General features: G+C 43.6%; 1 protein-coding gene across 1 annotated transcript in view; it reads right to left on the bottom strand.

Annotated features, from left to right (window-relative positions):
• jp (junctophilin) overlaps positions 1 to 20,366 on the bottom strand; it is an 87,587-nt gene that overhangs the window by 7,539 nt on the left and 59,682 nt on the right. The window contains exons 2-5 of the mRNA XM_089242336.1: positions 16,460 to 16,740; positions 15,809 to 16,320; positions 14,095 to 14,213; positions 10,936 to 12,314 (exon numbers count right to left, since the gene is read on the bottom strand). Of these exons, the coding sequence (XP_089098462.1) occupies positions 10,936 to 12,314; positions 14,095 to 14,213; positions 15,809 to 16,320; positions 16,460 to 16,740 (2,291 nt within the window). The remainder of the gene's footprint in view (positions 1 to 10,935; positions 12,315 to 14,094; positions 14,214 to 15,808; positions 16,321 to 16,459; positions 16,741 to 20,366) is intronic.

The raw sequence follows: 20,366 nt of genomic DNA on the forward strand, positions 1-20,366 counted from the left end.
TGTCGCATTGTCCTGCTGAAATTGTCCAAGTCCGTCGGAATGCACAATGGACATGAATGGGTGCAGGTGATCAGACAGGATGCTTATATACCTGTCACCTGTCAGATCGTATCTAGACATATCACGCCAACTGCACACGCCCCATACCATCACAGAGCCTCCGCCAGTTTGAACAGTCCCCTGTTGACATGTAGGGTCCATGGGTTCATGAGGTAGTCTCCATACCCGTACACGTCCATCAGCTCGAAGCAATTGGAACCGAGACTCGTCAGACCAGGCAACGTGTTTCCAGTCCTCAACAGTCCAATGTCGGGCCCAGGCGAGGCGTAAAGCTTTGTGTCGTGCAGTCATCAAGGGTACACGAGTGGGCCTTCGGTTCCGAAAGCCCATATCGATGATGTTTCGTTGAATGGTTCGCACGCTGACACTTGTTGATGGCCCAGCATTGAAATCTGCAGCAATTTGCGGAAGGGTTGCACGTTTAATGATTCTCGTCAGTCGTCCCGTTCTTGCATGATCTTTTTCCGGCAGCAGCGATGTCGTAGATTTAATTTTTTACCGGATTCCCGATACACTCGTGAAATGGTCGTACGTAAAAATCCAAATTTCATCAGTACCTCGGAGATGCTATGTCCCATCTCTCGTGCGCCGACTATAACACCACGTTCAAACTCACTTATATCTCGATAACCTGCCATTGTAGCAGCAGTATCCGATCTAACTACTATGCCAGACACTTGTTGTGTTATATAGGCGTTGCCGACCGCAGCGCCGTACTCTGATTGGTTTCATATCTCTTTATTTGCATACGCATGCATGTACCAGTTTTTTTGGCTCTTCAGTTTATGTGTGCGGATGTCACGAAACACATATTTCAGTGCAAGCAACGAGCACTAAATGAATGTCCGATTCGGACTGATCGAATCGCGATCGGCACGTCAGAGACTTGCTTTGTGTCTCTAGGAATTAGTATGGTGGAACTGTGATGTGGCACTGCTATCGCAACCTGCTTGTGAGTGAACGAAAAGGAAGAAGAGAAGGGGAGGGAGAGAAAGAAAAGGGAAGCGACTGGCGTGTTTATTTATTACCCCACGGTCAATTATCACAGTCTTATATAGACTGTTTTTGTTACGATATAAATGTGAAGCCTTTATAATGGCTGGTTATGCCAAAAGCATGAAGAGTTTTGTTGTTCTCCCTTTGGCAACATGTTAAGTGGAATGTCTCCCGTAAATAAAGTGTGATGATGAAGGACGTGCGTTTCCTTGTGCGATTAGTGTATTTCACTTATACGATGTATCCAGTCCACCCACCCCGTTGTTTCGCAACACGTTATCAGCACGAAGGCTCCTGGATAGACGTTTCATCGGTAAGTGGGAAGTAGATAAGTTAAATCTAATTTCACAAAGGATCGAAAAAAAAAATTCTACACGCGCGGAACTAAGCCTAACAGAGATGGAGGAATTGAAGATTCCAAAGCTCAATAGGGACAACTACAACGCGTGGAGTATACGAACGCGCGCCGCACTGGTGCAGAAAGACTGCTGGGATGCCATAGAACCCGGATACGGACCAGAACTGAGGGAGGACGAGAGGAAAACCAATGAAAGGGCCCTCACGTTTCTGTTTTTAGTGGTCGAAGATGACTTTTTAGACGATATCGCGGACTGTGCGAGAGCGAGGGACGCTTGGGCATCCTTGAGGGACATTCACACGAAGTTCGGATTATTACACGCACTACAGCTTCTTAGAGACTTTTTTAATGTGTCGATGAGGCCTGACGAATGCGTAAGTGCATACTTGGGAAGATTGATGGACTTACATCGAAAGGTAGCGTCCTGTGGATATGGTTTCACCGACAGGGAAGTCGCTCTTGTGATGTTAATGGGTCTACCCAAAGAGTACGAAGGTCTGATACTGAACTTGGAGCGTGATGAGAACGAACTGTCCACAAAAATGGTAAAATCGCGTCTGATTGTGGAAGAGAAGAAGTTACTGCGTGACCATACGCAAACGAATCGCGTAGCTGTGGGCGACAGAGCTCTTAAAACTGACGATATAGGAAAAACTCGCGTACAATCAGGGAGATACTCCAGAAATAATGAGAGAAGAATTCGGTGTTTTTCCTGTGGTGTTTGGGGACACATAGCCAGAAACTGCCCGTCGAAGAACACGTCCCATCGGGCCGAGATAGTTTCGCAGAACGCGAATCGGACACTGACTGCCAACGCTGGTAACAAGAAGCCTAGCTGCGATTGGTATCTAGACAGTGGTGCAACGGAGCACATGTGTTCACAAAAATATAAGTTTCTCAACTTGACAACTGTGAAGTCCGAAGTGGAAATAGCTAATTCCGAAAAAATGGAAGTGGTTGGAAAAGGTGACGTTGTTTTGAAGCCTGTTAAATCCTGTGGTAAAGAAACATTCTATCTAGCCGACGTTCTGTACGTACCAGAGCTCGACGGTAACCTCCTTTCAGTGGGAAGAATCGAGGAGATGGGAATGACTGTTTCATTTCAAGGAGGCAAAGCCATCGTCAAGGACCCTAATGAAAGAAATAGAGTAATCCTTACTGCATATAGAAGTGGGAGACTTTATAAGGTTGAAGAAGCGAGGACTTATAAAGCGCATATCTCAAGGCATGAGGATCTTATCCACCGACGCTTAGGACATTTTCATTTGAATGCAGTGAAGAAGCTCATGAAGCAGGATGACACTGTCAACAGTTGTGCAGAAGCAATAGAAGATGGAAATATTTGCTCTATTTGTGTCCTTGGAAAGATGAGAAAAATTCCTTTCCCTAAAGGAGAGACCAAACGTGCATCGAGGCCACTTCAGCTCATTCATAGTGATGTCACAGGACCTATCTTGCCTACATCTAAAGGAGGGTCAAGGTATATTGTCACTTTTGTTGACGACTACTCAAGGTATGCAGTAGTGAAGCCTATGAAATCCAAATGTCAAGTCCTCGAGAAATTTATTGAGTTCAAAAGGACTGTTGAAAATTTCCATGGAGTTAAAATCGCTACTCTACGAAGCGACAATGGAGGGGAATATATCAGTCGTGAATTTGACGATTTTTTGAACAAGAATGGAATATCGAGGCAGCTCACGGTCCCTAGAACTCCAGAGCAGAATGGGGTAGCCGAGAAAATGAATCACACCCTGTTCGACATGACCAGATGCCTTCTTCTAGACTCGAAGGTCCCAGACAACTTGTGGGCAGATGCCGTCGTTACCGCCTGTTATTTGCGGAATAAATGCCCATCTGAAGCTATCCAGGGAGATATACCCGAAGAACTTTGGACCAAAAGGCCAGTCAAAACTAGTCATCTTAAAATTTTTGGTTGCAAAGCGTATGCGCACATCAATCAAACGCAAGTAAAGGGAAAGTTAGGAAAGCGCTCACAAGAATGCGTTTTCATTGGATACCCTGAAGGAGGCAAGGGATACAAGTTGTGGAACGTAGACGAAGACATATTTTTCCCCAGTAGGAATGTGAGGTTAGATGAGACTGTTTTTCCATTCAGGAGGAGTCAAACAGATTGTCAGTTGAAAGGAAGTGAATTAACAGTCAATCTTAATGAACAAGAAGTACAAGTGACACCTCCTGGAGCCCCTCTAAGGGATGCATTGCCCGACTTGAAGCATGCAGAGCAAATGGTTGGAAAGTCGAAACAGCCTACAACCACTGCGAATCAACCACCAGATGTTAGAAGAAGCAAGAGACAAAGAAGACGTACAAGTTTTTATGGGAATCCAGTGTCATACAAAGCTGTCAATGAAGCGCAGTTTAATGCTGATATTCGGATCGAGGATCCCGCCACCGTCGAAGAAACGATGGAATCATTTGATGCAGAAATGTGGAAAGCAGCTATGAAGGAAGAAGTAGAACGAGTGGCTGTTGAGGAAGCTGGCAAAGTGAGTGACGCTGTCGTTGAAGAGAAACCGGTAACCAGGAAACGTGGTCGGGCAGCTAGATCGGCTAAGAAGACGGCTGATAACGACGATAACTCCAGTCGTAAAAGGCGCGAGAGACTCGCTAATGCAGCTGCCAAGGAAAGCGACCAAGACGACGACTCCGACAAGGATGGTACCGCCGACGTGAAAGCCAGTCCGAAGAATCGCGAGCGCAAGTCGACGATGACAAAAGCTAAAGATGACGAGCAAGAAGGTTCCGAACACCAGGAGGAGGACAGTGATGACGACACCGGCTCGGATTCAGATTACGAATCAAAGTTACCGAAGCGAAAGGCCGTAGGCCGGCAGACAAAAAAGGACGAAGAAATGGTATTGGAGAGAAAGAAGAGGATGAAGTTTTGCCGTCCAAGAAACACGGTGATGGTCACCAAGGTGGGAGGTCGAGGAACTATGGGTCCGACGGCGATAACGGTGCCGAAGAAGACGAGAAGGAAGAGAATGGGCCGGGGGCTGGGAAGTCCAGCGGCAGCGGCAGACCAGCTTCAGGCAGGGAGGATGAGGCGCATCAACGTTATTTTTCCTTTCGTCATGCTTTGGCAAGGAGGAGTGTTACGATATAAATGTGAAGCCTTTATAATGGCTGGTTATGCCAAAAGCATGAAGAGTTTTGTTGTTCTCCCTTTGGCAACATGTTAAGTGGAATGTCTCCCGTAAATAAAGTGTGATGATGAAGGACGTGCGTTTCCTTGTGCGATTAGTGTATTTCACTTATACGATGTATCCAGTCCACCCACCCCGTTGTTTCGCAACAGTTTTATCTGCACTTTAAAATGGCTGTGTGAAATGGTTTGCATTATGAGAGATTCATGGCCCCCACATTCTGGAGTAGGGTCCTAGGCTGGGATCTTTTGCGGGCCCCCCGACCAGACTTTCACTTATGATGGATTTACAGCGTGAAAAAACAAAAAATAATGAAAATCGTCCCGGGCCCCAGGGCTGCAGCCTTGCCAGTCCACCCCTTGTGGGGACCATGGGGAGATTCAATGCTTAGAATTTTTTGACAGGTAACCCTTCAACTTACATTTATAGATATAGCCAAAGCTTGTGTGTTTTCGGGAATGGATGCTTCGAGTCTCTTCCTATAGACAGTTGTCTCTACGTACCCGTTGAAAAGTCCTATCGAAGATCAGCATACCCCCACCAGTGTTCAATCATTACACTTCACTCACAGTTTGAAATATAAAAACGGTACAGCTCTAGCTTCATTCACATCAAATATCCCTGCACCTAGTGCTCACACACATCTCCGGCAATACGTACTTGCCCCTGAAGGAGGTAAAATGGTAGTAAATTGGCCATAAGCTTGACAGACACGGATTGTGCTCATTTTAAAAGATAGGACGTCAATGTCACCAGTAGCTTTCCTCAATTTTCCATGACTTTCAATGTGTAATTTCCAATTTGAAATCGTGTATAATCGTGACTCTTTGCCTTTTGGGGGGGGTCATATGTCGAGGTGGACTCAACATAAGTACTTCATTGTTACAACGGTCCCATATGATAATAGAATGACCCCTGTGAATTCGGCTTCTTAGCAAAACTCAAGCTATACAAAATCTGCAAAGAGACAAACATCCAGGGAGCCTTCCTCATTGTGGGGGAGGCACTGTAAAATAAAAACTCTACCAACGAAGTGGCGAAAAAAATTTCTGGACCGCAAAGGGTTTAACTACCGAGAAAGTTTCTTTTTACATACTCAGAGCTTCACTTAGCCGCAGATAATATTGCTCTCTCAATCTAGACTAGTGATTCTCAAAGTGTGCGTCGCGGTTCCTAGGGGGCGTCGCCAAACTTTGTTAGAAGTTTCACCGTGAGCTGAGGATACTGACGTGTGCCTGTTCGGTGCTTTGGAGGACTATTCTGGGAAGCTGCGGATTAATATTAACCAAAGCAACGGAGCAGCGGGTGACAAAAGTTTGAGAACCAAATCTAGGCAATTCAACTCAACTAGAAAAACATGTTTTTGGATTCTCACAAAACATGTTTCTACACGTACAATGGCCATAATACAATAGTCTCGATAATCCTAAGTAAACGGGACCACGAATTTCCGAAAAAACGTAGATTATCCATAAATCAACGGGAAACGACTTTTAAAGTAGAAGGAGAGGAAGTGGAAGGAATAGAGCTGAATAGAGTGAATAGAGCTCCTACTCCTGTTCTGCCCTTAATTCGACGGTCTATAATTCATAACGTAACTGCCAAGACCCATGGACTCTGCGTAATGGAGACTAATGGGGGCTACAGCCGCAGGGACCCGATATGAATGTTATTTATTTATTTTTTCAAGTGTAAATTTACTATCGTGGAACCTGTGAAAAATTCAGGACCGGAGATCCACCGCAGACCGCAGTTTATGAAACAAGGCTCCTGCAAACTGAAATAACTCGTATTCCTGAGAAAAATTAGACAAAATGAACGAAACTCGTTCTTGGCGAAAGACAGAGGGGTTCCGAAAGGGAATGCCGAAAAATTGCATCATCTCGGATTATCCGGAACTTCGAATTATGGAGACTATACTGTAGTGTTTATGTGGCCGCGCGCGTCTAATAAAAGACTACCAAAAACTTCCATAGTATTTTTATAGTAAATTCGTACAAATATTCCCCTCATATTCCGCAAATTTTCGGGCCTGACCGTGCCTTCATGAAGATTAAAAAAGTTTGTTGAAACCATGCTTGATTAAAATTTTTATCATCTATATATATAAAATTGATTTTCTATATGTCTGTGTGTGTGTATGTTCTCTATACAAATCTACAATTTTAGATCGATCGTCGCCAAATTTTGCATATATACCAAATGGGACCCGGCTACTTTAAAATTTCGTCAGAGCAGGGCAAATGCCCCAAATCGGCAAAAAAACTGTCGGGCAACAATGGTTTTTAGGCCTCAACAATCACTTTCCGAACGTTTACTTTGGTTACCGTGGTTCCCTAGCAATGCGTTTAAGACGTGTATATGCCTTTACAATGGTTTGTCATTTCTTCAACGCTGTCAGTATATGTATAATATTTATGCCTTTATTAACATAAGTTTGCCACATTTTCAATACTCATAGTAATAAGGTTTTTTGAATAACGTCGTAATCAGCATCGCTTTGATGGTCAGGAAAAGGGTGATCCTCATAGAAATCAGTGTTAAAATTGGCGGAAATTTGGTGGGGGTTTTCTGTCACATCAATAATTTAAAAAGTTATATTAAACACTCGATTTTTGAAATATTGAGTTCGCTTAGAGGTATACGAAGCCCAGGAGATTAAATATGAAGTGGTTAGCCGGACCTACTTTTGATTTGGATATCCATGCAATAGCATTGATTTCAACTTTTTATTTATATCTTCTCAAGCATGAAAATTAATGTCTCCGGATTGTCCTTTAATATTCAACTGCATAAATCCATGTAGTTTAGGATATTTTTTAAAATTAATTATGGACCCGTAAAAAGTACATCGAAAAAATTCCATAGCTTTAATTAAGCATTTTTTGAAGCAGAAACAGGCAGAGATGGATAACTTGAAGTTCACGGGGGGGGGAGGGGGAATCGAAATACCTAGCACCCTTTAAAAAAAGAAAAAAATATATATATATATATTCATTTTTACGTTTCTTTAAATCTCGATTTGTTTGTTTCATGAGTCGCGCAGGAAGTCGCCATATTGGTGAACTTAGACTCGGTTTGCATGCCCCTTAAAGAAAGAGGGAGATATCACGTGATCCAAAAAAGCCTCATTGAAGAAAACCCGGGCAGCGCCGGGTATTATAGCTAGTCTAATATAAAATGGCCATGTCACGACGAAATGAGGCGATGAAATGTACGGAAAAAACCTTACTTCAGAGGATTTTTTTCCTATATGAATATCCTTACTTAATATCTAGCTCTTTAGCACCATTCATCATCTAAAGAGAGCTTTTGTACGAAGAAAAAAGGAAATGCCATAACCAAGCCTCATTAAAACGTCAAGGAAAAACAAAACTAACGAATATGACGATAGGAAAGACATTCTCCTGAAAAGAAACTGAATAGGGAGAAAGAAAAGGGGATGAAAGCAAAATAGTAAAATAACACACACGCACATACACAGAGAGTGCTTCCTTCTCCTCCCCATTTCCTGACACCTAGCTAAACGCCCTGCTATTTGCATCACCAAAAAGCTCCCGCCGAGCTCATGGACAAATTTGGCGAAGCAATGCTGTCAAAGCGCGTATCGCGTTGCCGCATTGCCAGCGGAGTGCAGAAGCAATCTTTTGCCCGACACACACAAGCGGAATGGAAGTGGCTGCTGTTGTTGCGTCACTTCTCCATCGTCTTCTGATGACGCGTCACACTTGCACAATTCACTACGTCATTTATCCTAAACACTAACGACGTCACGAGTCTTCTTTTTTCCACCACAGCCTCTTTTTATTTTCAAGTTTCTTTTGCCAGATTGTTTTTTTTTCAAAGATATATTTCGTGGTGGGGGTTGAAGAGATCGGCTGTGTGTGTGTTCTCTTGAGACTCTACTGACGTAGAATGAAATGAATGAAGGAGTTAATGAATGAGCGAAGAACGGTCATAACACAGATCTCACCCTCGAATGCTCCAAGCTAAAATTACTCCGGTGTGTTGAGGGTGGATGTCGTCTGTCACTGTATGTCTGTGAGCTGCCACAACTCAATTGTAAATCATTGCTGTGTTTATTCCAGAAGAGCGTGGAACAATCAGACCGATGGCTCCCTTCGTTGACATGACATTGAGTGTGACTCAAACGCCTGTCGAGAATATGCACCTGCGTATTGTCAAGGCATATTGAGCATTGTAAAAGTTCGTATGGGGACGACTGCCACAACGAAGAAGTGAACAAGCTAGGCAAGGCAGTTAAAACTCTGGAGGCAGAAACAATATTCCCACTTCCTTCTGGCGATGCACGCAAGACTTCTACGCATGCGTATGGTCTTAGCGTGGCAGCAAAGATGGCACGGCAATAGCAAGGAAGACGCCTACCAGATTCAACGATCCATCCGATGGTGTCGAGAGATCTGGTCGCGAACGGAAATTATTGCAGCGACGTAGCACAGGGCCTTTTTCCCACTTTACTAGCAGAGATTCAACAAATCGCTGAATGATCAATGTAAGTATGGAGAGGTTGGTTCGCTAGTACATTATTCGACAATATGCCCTCACACATCGGAACATTATTTTGGAAAAATGAACAACTCTAACACAAAGCCAGCCTATAAGATTACAACTCTCTCCCAGCCGTCACTTCAACACCAGTCTGCTGAAACGCATAATCACCTTTCTGGAACACAACCTACATTTCCTGTAATGTAAGAGAGTGGGGGGGGGGGGGAGGAAGAAATGTTAAAGAAGTAGACGAATCTGATCCTGACTGACAACTCACTACCACACCCAAGGAAAAGTGCGGCAGAGTAGGACCCCGAGTACTCACCTCCAACAACCAGACCCAAATCCAGATTGTTGTCTCGAGGCACTGAAGATGGAACCTCTCCACAGCTATGTCGCATTCCAGGGCAAGGGGACGTTGACAGCTTGTACCCCAAAATGGGTCTGAGCGGGAGAAACATCATTGATGCTACTGAGGGTGTCTTACTGAGAGGTGAAACAACTAGACTACACTTTTATACCAATGACGACACAAAGCGGGCGATTCACATCACTGTACAAATTTCATATTGATATCTGAAGTAATTTGTTTCAAAATAAGGGAACCCACATTCATCCATCCTTAGAAAATGCTTTGCTATCTTGTGAAACACACATGCTTAACCTATGGCCCACTTCACAATGGGTCTGATGTGGCCTGTGATCTCAAGACTACTTTCCTAAAAATGAATCAGCCAAATCAACCCATTACCGGATCAATCAAGTTAATCGCGGTGTAGTTCCACATCACTTAGGTGGACCAAGGCACATTCCCAGATTACTTAAGTGACCCACAGTATGTTTACAGATCACTTTGTGACCTTTGGGGCAATTCCACATCACTTGGGGGATTCGTGGTAGAGTTCCAGAGAACGTAAGCTGCCCGCGACATATTTTCGGATCACTGAAGTGATTCATTAGGAGTCCTTCACACCCCGCTTCCCATCTCAGAGAGACATCGAAGCGGTCCCGAAGGATGGGTGTATCCGGAAAGTTTTATTATAAACAATAAAACATCGTCGCCTCAGACGCGATGGCAACAAAAAATAAAATGTATATAACAACGACCGTATCAATCTGAAATCATATAACGGACAATTAAAATCTAAACAACAAGCGCCAATGGGCAATCAAAACTATAAACAAGATTATACGGTGATGGCATAATAGTCCATCCCAAAAAGAATCTAGCAATCATCAATTAATCTAATGATTGTCGATAATTAATATAAAATTTGGAATCGCAGTGGACCAGCTAATCACAGTCATCCATGTTTTTACATTGTCCAGCTTCCACATATCAGCTCGAGATTGTTGGCATCGACCTTCAGTAGTCATACGTCCGCGTCGTCTATGGCACAAGTTGTATATCCTCACCCGACTACTGCAACTTGAGTGGACCGCGACACATTCCCAGATCACTTGAGTGGTTCACGGCATAATTATGGATCACTTGAGTGACCCGCGGAACATTCCCAGAGCACTTATGATGAGGGGGGGGGGAAGGGCACGACACATTCTTAGGTCACTCAAGTAACCCACTGCACAGTTTCAGATCATTTGAGTTACCCCGCGGCATATTTAGAGCTCATTTGAGGGACTCGCGGCACAGCTGCATAGCATTTGAGGGGTCTGTAGCACATTTCCAAATCATTTGAGTGGCCCGTGACAGGTTTTCAAACCGATGTAAGTGGCCCACGCCCTCCAAAATGTTGCGTACCCTTGTATGCGAAAGATGTGAGTGGGGATCGAATCTGGTCATGTTATGTGTATTGTCAAGGAAATGAAAACGTAACGTGCACTCACCTTCAGATCAGGCCTCACTAAGTAGAGAAATGGGTTCGCTCTCAACCTCTCGGACTCGTACTGTATTCGTCTTACTTCCTCCCTCCTCTGGGAACTCAAGATGGCGACTTCCTCGCGAGGTATCACTTTTGTCTTCATCCCGGCCACCGCTGGTCCGTGGGGTAAACTCTTCTTCCTCTTGAAGACTTCCGAAGTGTCCGCCGGAGGACTGGCAACCTTCTTCCGGCTGGGCGGGTTCACGTACAGCGAGGAAGTCCTCTGGAAAACGCTGCTGCCCGTGGATATCTCCGAGCCGATCTCGCTGTCCAGCCCGACGCTGCTCATGGTCGGGCTCATGGTGCGACTTTCTTCCTCGCTGGGGGCAAAGCTTAGCAGGCTGGAAGCGTGGCTGTCCGTGTATATCATGGGTGGCAAGTTTCCCTTCCTGGTGAACCTGGAAGGTGACAGGTCCTCACCGTCCATACTTTCGGACACGCCCGAGTCCGGGGTCGCGTCCGGACCGTAGGATCGGTGATGGTACTGCTGCTGCTGCTGACCCGGGAACATCCCACCAGTCGGAAGTTCCCTGCTGGAACTTCTCGGTGGAGATGGTATCCGCCGACCGTGTTTGATGACTACTCTGGATCGCGGCTCCTGGCGATAATGGTCGAAGTGATCGGCCATCACCTGTTGCTGTTGGGTCGAGTATCCTTGCGGTTCCCTGGTACTGCGCCGGAAAGATCCCTGCCGGTTTGGAACGGGAGGTTGGTCCTGCGGTCCCTGGACCCTGCCACTAGGATCAAGGTAGTTTTGGGCGAGGTTCTGTGGTTGGTACGATTGCTGTTGGACAGTCTGCTGGTAACTTTGTGCCTGTTGCTGCATGTAACGGCTTTGAGCGGGAGTTGCCGGAGGGTTGGGTTGGTATCTGTTCTGTTGGGACGTCGGCATCTGCTGGGGGTACCTCGCGTCCTGCTGCACTGTCACCACGGGCTGCGTGTTCGCGTATCCATCCTGATGACTGACGTTGAGGACCGGTTGAGGCTGATACTTTTGCGGTGTCATTATGGACTGGTTCGCGTAACGTTCGTCCTGTTGCACGTACTGCTGGTGGTGAGCCTTCGGCGAGAAGTTTGCTTGTTGGCTGGCCACGTTGTACCTGTCTTGCGTGATCTCGGCCCGTTGCGGCGACGGTTGTTGCATATAGCGGCTGTCCTGAATAGACGTGCTGCTGAGATGCGTGTTGACCATGCTGCTAGAAACGTTTTGCGGTCGAGACGAGTCTAGCGACAAGTCCGATTTCATGCTTGCCGGAGAGTTCAAAAATGCATTGTTCTGGCTACTAATGTTCGAGATAGGAGTTCTCCTATCCGGGTAGGGTCGGTTCTTTATAGTATCGCTGGCTGGAAAAAAAAGAGAAGTGTAATTAATACATTGAACGTCAAAGAACAGACACACACTTCGCTTCACATCTCAAAGAGAAATTTCAAAAGCAACATGGCAACAAAAAAGAAAAATTAGCAATCGTTAATATGGATTCTCAAGATCTGTTCAATGATAGAAATTGAATACATTAAAAATAACATAATTTTCATGAAATTTAAGTCTTGGATCTGTATCGTTGACGTAGAATCTTATGGAAATCCCAGTATGTGATCACCAGATTAAATCGTTAATTTCTCAGTATGATAATTTGTAAAAATCGTACATTTAATATTAGATATTAGTGGTTGAGCGATTGACCGGTTCTTCTGGCAGGTACAGGTCGCAGATCATAGGTTCTCCGCGGAGCTTGACGTATTCGTGATGCTACATAGTGAACGTCTTCGTTTCGACATGTCCGGTCATTTGCACTATCTTTGTTTAGTATGAAGATTGTGCAGTTTCAGTTCCACATATCTAATTAGCCTTCTCTCATAGTTTATTGGACTGGCAAATGCTTTCTTCTTCCAGAATAGGTATTTTGCAGATAGGCTACCAAAATTATATTCTATTATTCTGCGACGCTGGACTGCGTTGAGCCCGTATAATCAGTACAATGTAATTAATAGCTGTCGAATAATAGATGAACAAAAATATTCCGGGGAAATGCGCAGGTTTTTTTTTTTTTGATTTTCCCGATCCTTATTGTTGCTAACTGCCTCAGTGGAAATCACTAAACCTTCTGGAAAGTACCACCTTCTTGACGTTCCGTTTCGTACAGGTTTCATTGTATAATACAATCGAAAAAAGAAGGTGTGGTACAAAGAACTACACCTGGGTACGCGAACCCACAATCACCAACAAAATAGTGATTGTGGGCAGGCGCACTCTCCCACTTACTCAACAATACATCCCACACAGTACAAGCAAACTTGTTAGAAAATAGAGAGATAATAATATAAAAAAAACTATAATATATATTCGTACGAGATCTATAGGCTACATCATTTTAGGAACACGTTAAAAAATTTCTTCGGAAAAAAAATCCAGATCATATCTTAAGATGATGGAGCACGCTGCTACACTCATCACTCATCATCCCGGATGATGGGGAGCACGAGGGTTAAAGTTTTGCTCATGAGAGTTCTGAATCATCCTGCATCCACATATATGTGTCAGTTTCATTGAGAAAGGGTGTAAGAATACTTGTACCAAACTATAATAAATACTTAAACCGAAATGGAAATTATTTCGAAAGGCAGTATAAAGAGCTTTACCAACAATTTTCCTTTATACATATTTGTATTTTCTAAGAGATTAGGAAAATAAACAACCCTGGTATTTTCATTAAAGAAAACAAAAATATTCTCCATCTTTTACGAAGTTTTTTCCTTCATCGCCCCCCTATGCAAACAAATTAATCATTTCATGAGAGATTTGTTTCTTGTTTTTGTAACATTTTTTGAGAGATAACAGTTGATAAATTAAATGTAAACATCAGTAATTAGTTTTTTCTCCTCCAACACACCCCCCTCTCCTCTCCCCCAAGATCCGGTAGCAGTTAATCTTCTCCCACGTGCGGACGAATCAATAAATCTTCGACATCAATTCATTTCCATTCAGTTGCTGAAATGTATATTTTTGGGCACTTAACAATATCTGCCCAAATATTCGATAAAGCGGATTCCATCATTTTCGGAAATGTCAGAATTCGGTCGGGAGATAGTATAATCTGATATGCAATTTATTAGTCTCTCTCACCTGATAACTTCAGGTCCGGATCGAACTGTTTGGCTATCATCCTGGCGATCTCGGAATCTTCTCTAGCGTGCATCGCTCCTACGTCAGCTTGCTCTGCTTTGCCACGTGCTGTTGCGGTTCTGCCAAAAATAAGATGTATTATGTAGCCTCAAAAGAGAGAAAAAAAATCAATGATGATAATTTAGATTTCATAAGTACAGTAGGGCCCCAATAATTCTTTCTAGCGTGGACCGGACCTTCCATGGATAGCCGAAACTTTGGATAACACGGATCTTACAGAATTTTGAGGTTAAATGAATATAGTAATACCCAGGAGTTACGCGATAGAAGAGAAGGACGACAACCACGTAAGTCGAAGTCGCATATGTCGGGGTACGATTTTGCATACACACAACTACGTATAAATATAAAGAACTGGGACCGAAATGTAGGGAAAACACGTCTTTTCCCCTTCCTTATGTGTGTGTACTACTATGATACATACTTTTCTTATGACTTCATAAAATTTAATTTCGTTAGTGTGACTGGAGAAACTGGAGAAACCGCGAGACACCCAGGCTCTGTCGCAAGAAGCAACGCAAGCACTTTGCCCCCCCCCCCCCCGAGGGGGGGAACAGGGCATCTCCGGTAAAAGTGTGACTGCAATTCATGTTATTAGAAAATGTTTTGTTCCCTAAAATCTGTAGAAATGAAAGTCACTTGTTAGATGCTTTGATAACAACTTGGTCCATCGGGAGTATATTTCGAGGCAAGATAGAAACTTTGACTAGCAGATTGAAATTGATTGAGAGTACAAACCATTGTACAAAGCATTGTCAACGATGAGCATCCCATTGAACGAATTTTCTTCGAAAGACTGTCGGTAATGTTGAACTTCAGGCATGAAATTGTAACCTTCTCTCTGCATAAATGGCAGATGTCGTACCTAAGCCTTAGGGTTTCATTTCTGAAATCACGACGAAGTTATATTGCAGCCGTCTCTTGAAAATCAGTTCAATATCATCACATATGATGTCCTTGATCCGCGAATGAAGCAATTCTTATCTCTATTATCCTCTAATAATCTTCACTATCTCACAGTGGTAATTCTATGCTTCAGTTTCAGAAGCATGCATTTTTCAAAGAAAATCGCGTGACTCCGAAATCGCGCAAGTCGGGGTATAGCGTAACTCGGGGTATTACTGTGAAGCCATAAATGTGTGGGGGGGAAAATTAAGCATCTTTTTTTTTTCAATCAAAAGATCAAATAACTATAGTAATAAAGTTCGGTTTAACTCTCTGTGAAATACCGCAAATGAGGTACTGTAGATAATATAGATAAGAGAGTTTTCAGGGTCCTCTTTTTCCACTCTCACCCTACGTGTTCTCCTTCGCTCTTACATGTATATAGTATAAAGATACATTATAAAGAAAGGAGGGAAAGAAAACCAACTTCTCCGTAGATAATAGACAACCATGATAATAGCGTTAATAAAGCTCCGCGATAGTGAAGAGAAAGGAAATACAGAGAACTTATTTGAATTTATTCCACTGGTATTTGGACGTAATATTATGCCCGGGATCGTAAAGAGGCTAATGAAAAGTGTCTCGAATAACTCCTAACTCGGTTACTCGGTGGAGTGGGGGCCTTACCCTACTGTATTTCTATTTAACCCCCGAGGGGGGGGGGCTCGTAGCCTATTCAGGATCATGCCAGAACGGAACAGATCCTCACCTGGAAATAGCGATATCGGCTTTTTGCATCGCGATCTGAGCGCCTCTTTGAGCGGCCTGGACAGCGGCCTCTATCCTCTCCTTGAACTTTGCGGACCTGAGCACGAACAGATGCTTCTTCTTACCGGACGAGACCAGGACGTTGTTCTTGTACTTGCCTTCCTCCCTGGTCCCGTCCCTGAGTATGGTGACTCCGTATCCGTATTTCTTGTTGTTGTACCACTCGCCCTGGTACTTGAGCCCGTCTGACCTTTCGGCGATTCCGTAGCCGCACCGCCGGTCGTTCTTCCACTCGCCCATGTAGGTCTCGGTCACGGCCGCGTCGCAGAGCTCGTCCTGGCTGACGAAGCTGGCGTTGCTGTCCGTGTGCATGGAGCCACCCGTGCCGTGCGTCGCGCCGGAGTGACCGGACTCGGAACTGGCGGAACTCAGGTTTGAACCAGAGCTTCTCATGGAACTGACGCCTCGGCGATCGATATCACCTGTGCTCCTTTGTTTCTTGATCTTGAGGCCCTGCAGGAAACAGACACTTTATTCGCTAATGTAATTTTAAAAATTAGAGCATATTGCGCATGTCCCAGTACAACGTCTTTGACACCGAGTGTCAGATCACGACTTTTCACGTCCGGGATGAGTAAAAATCAATACACACCTGTAGGATAGATTTCTTGAAACTGGAAGATTTTTCGACCAGGGACCTGCGCCTGGCCGGTGGTTCGTCGCTACGTGACTTCAGCACGAAGCCGCCGCGGAAATCGTCAATCTTGCGATCTCGATCGCTGGCCGGATCGGCCTGTTCGCTTGCTGGTATCGATGACAGCGACCCGCGTGCGCTGCTCTTCGGACGGTAGTGCGACGCCAGGCCGAAGTTCGCGCTGGTCCGCACACCGTAGCCGTGACGCATTCCTCGCATCCATTGACCTTGGAAAGTACCTGACGATACACAAGAAAGAAGAAAAAACTTTCTGATAAACCAACCAACGTTAAAAAAATTCCAATGTAATTAAAGACAAACAAACTTAACAATGCATTGGAAAATCTTAAACATTTTACGTTTGGGGCACCCTCGGGACTGAGATTAGGATTCCTCGTGGCACCTCAATTGGGAATCACTAGCGTGAATGATCATCTGTGGAATGGTGATTTATCATTCAAGACGAGTGATTTTGGGCTGCTACACAGTATTCTATGGGTTCTCACGTAGTCCGCCGGAGGGCACGTCACGACGGACACGTTGTGAATTCCGATTCGTGCAAATTCTGTGATGGGGAAAATCTACGTCTTATAATTCTCAATTCACACAATTTCCACGAAACAGAATTCACAACGTCTCTGACGTGACGTACCCCACATCACGTCAGAGTAGTGTGTAACGGCCTCTAGACCGGCATTAGGCCGGGAATACACTATAAACGTCTTGCAAAAGCTCTTTGATAAAACTTTGAAAACGCAACCAATATCGGTTACAAACATTTGAGCAAATGCATCAGATAACCTTAATGGTTGCATTTGTCATGTTTCATAAAAGAATTTTATAAAACTTTTATAGCGTAATATCTGCTTTAGACCGGGATTACTTATAAGTTCTTTGACAAAGATCCTTTATAAAATAAGTTCGCGTGACAAATATATGTAATGTAATGGTCAAATTTTTGATAAGTCCGGGATTACACAAAAAAGTTTTGTGAGTGCTCTTTTATAAAACTTGAAAAATACAACCAATTACATTTAAGCAAATGCAACCAATAGGCTTATTGGTTATTTTTATTTTTTTCGTTTTGCTAAAGATATTTTATCATACTTTTATAGCGTAATCCCGGCTTTACAGACGTGTTTTGTAAAAGCTTATTTTATCAAAGTTATAGCTCCTCACCCAATATTTGATGAAAGATTTATATGTGATGCATTTTCTATCCTGCAGTTTCAACCCCTGGTGAAACATAGCAATATTTGTCCATGCTGACCTGCGTTTTTAGAATATAACTACAGTATTTTTCTGCGTATAATTCCGCAATTTCGAATTAAGCTACTTTGAGGAAAATATCATAGTATACTGTAGTCCGTAACGGCGTATAACCTTCATTCATCAATAATTTTTGTAAATGCCGCACCTTTGCTTCAGAAAATACTGATTTTTCTATTCACATCTATGCGCCATCTATAAATCGGACACTGGCCGAGTCAACTGTGCCGGCCAGTCAACTCTGCCATACTATATTCCAGTGGTTCTCAACCGCGGGCCATATGGCCCCCTTGTGGTACTGGGAAGCTACAAGGGGGCCACGGAAGGAAATGGGGAAAGGAGCCATGACAGGTGGTTTGGAGAGCTGAGAAGAAAAATTAAGGTGTGAAGAAATAAAGATTTTATATTAGTGACTAACACTTACAGTGAGAAGAGAGAATCCAACAAAACCACCCATAAAACCAGGGCCTTGTTTAGGGCATGGACCCACCCAGGCCTCACCGCCTACATTTTGCAACAAGTTCCGTAGGATGGGGTTTTTCGCAAGTCCCCGGATAAATTTTTCAGACACCCTTCCCTATATGAAATTTATTGTCTGAAAAAAAAAAAAAAAGATAAAAACCATAGTAGGTCCCGGGCTGTAGCTCTGTCAGTCCCACTCTTGTGAGGGGCTTCATACCCATAAGTGACCCCACCTTACGATATTTTGTATAGTACAATTAATTTTCAAAATAAATATAGGAAATATGTAGGCTGTTTATTTCCAGCTGAAGTATATGACTACCATAGCATCACTTTGCCTAAGGAGGGGGCCCCATGATATTGAGACGGTCCTGATAGAACCCGGACTAGCGGGGAGATCAATAAATTCTAGGCTAGTGGTCTGGAGGCCAATTTTTTTTGCAATATTTTCATTCAGTATAAATTCACTGAAAAAAATCATTTCAATACGTATAAAGTGTCTTCCTTCTACATGAGAGTTGAAAACTCTGTGTAAGACAGGGGAGCCACGAGAAAAAAATATGGTTCAAAGGGTACCACGGGCAAAAAAAGGTTAAGAAACACTGCTATATTCGATATTATATATAAATACCTCAGTGAATACTGCACTTAGAATCATGTGGAATTTTTTTTTTTTTGTTGGCATCAGGAGAGACAGGACAACAACTTTCTAATTGGGTTATGGGGCACACGGGGACTGTATAAAAAGTTAATTTTTTTCATTTTAATGGCTATACAAAAAACCCATTGAAATATGAATGACGTATCTGAGTACTACACGTTATTTGGAAACTTTCTCTAGCTGGAAGTACGCCTCTGGGATCAATATATAGTTCGCCGTAAAATGCCACACGCCGTGCGCGCTATGCACCCTGTAAAATTAACACTAAGAAATTCCGATGCTTTTTTAACGTTTTTTTTTTAATCCACGGAAAATACGCGTGAAAAAATATTGTACTGTTTTTTTTTTGCAAGAGGAATTTCCGCAGCTCGTGTCCCTTTCGGGACCTTAAAAAGATTGCGAAACGCGCTTTGATGCGGTGTTTATTGATGTTTGTCTTTCGCAGGTGCGTCACGAACGGAGCTCCGGATTAGGGGAATGCGTGGAATTACTCTTTGATGAGCGCAAGCACAAGACAATGCTCAACCGCCAGAGTTCAATGCGGCTTTTTGGGAAAAATCCAAAGAGGTTTATTTTCGGATAAAATAAAAAAAACGCCACAGGAAAAATTCGAACTCACATCTCAATCCTTTGCCTAGAGATATCTCCAGAGGCGGATTTATGGTTTTTGACGCCTGTGGGCTACACAAACTTTTCCGCCCTTCTTTCATCCTCGTGCAATTTTCTTGACTGATCATTCCACATATTCACTGTCCTGTGCTATAGACCGCCCAGCGGCGTTTTTACGGGGAGGGGGGAGGGCTTAGTGGGCTATATCCCAGGGTGGCAAGTTCGGGGGGGGGATTAGAGGAATGACTGACTGAGAAAATTGGTAGAATAGGAGAAGGGTGGCAAAATTTGTTTAACCCTAAATAAATCTACCTCTACCGCGCAGTGCCATTTTAACACATGGCCTCCTTTCCGAGGCCCCTAGTTGACCACAAATACGTACCTACCAATTTGCGTGCTTAATATCGGAAGTTTCAAACAGATCTAATTTTCGAGTGTGGGCATATATGCAAATATTTCCGCCCTTCTCTCATTCTAGTTAAATTCTCTTGACAATTCATTCCTCAAGTTTTCGTGTACTCTGGATATCTCCGTGGCTACAGTCATTAAAAATGCACGGGGAGGGAGGACTTTTACTTAAGAGTGCAACGAAATTTCCCAGCGCCTCCGTCTACTTTTGAGAGGATCGGTCGCTCTGCAAACGAAATTGGATTTACGAGATTAAAGCAAAAATGGCATTTTCTTGTCACTGCTAATGGATGAATATTTCGGAGTAACTAAATGTACAGTCAAATCTCGATAAGTCGAATGTGCAGCGGCCGACGAAAAACTCCGAGTTATAGTTAGTTCGACTTATCGGTAACACAGTGTTTATGATTATCGTAATTAGTAAAACATGTCAAACAACTGGAGATGAAGGAATTC

Source organism: Pholcus phalangioides, unplaced genomic scaffold (genome assembly GCF_987345545.1).
Source record: "Pholcus phalangioides strain wild (caught in Gottingen) unplaced genomic scaffold, Ppha-v1.0 ptg000001l_1, whole genome shotgun sequence".
NCBI lineage: Eukaryota > Metazoa > Arthropoda > Arachnida > Araneae > Pholcidae > Pholcus > Pholcus phalangioides.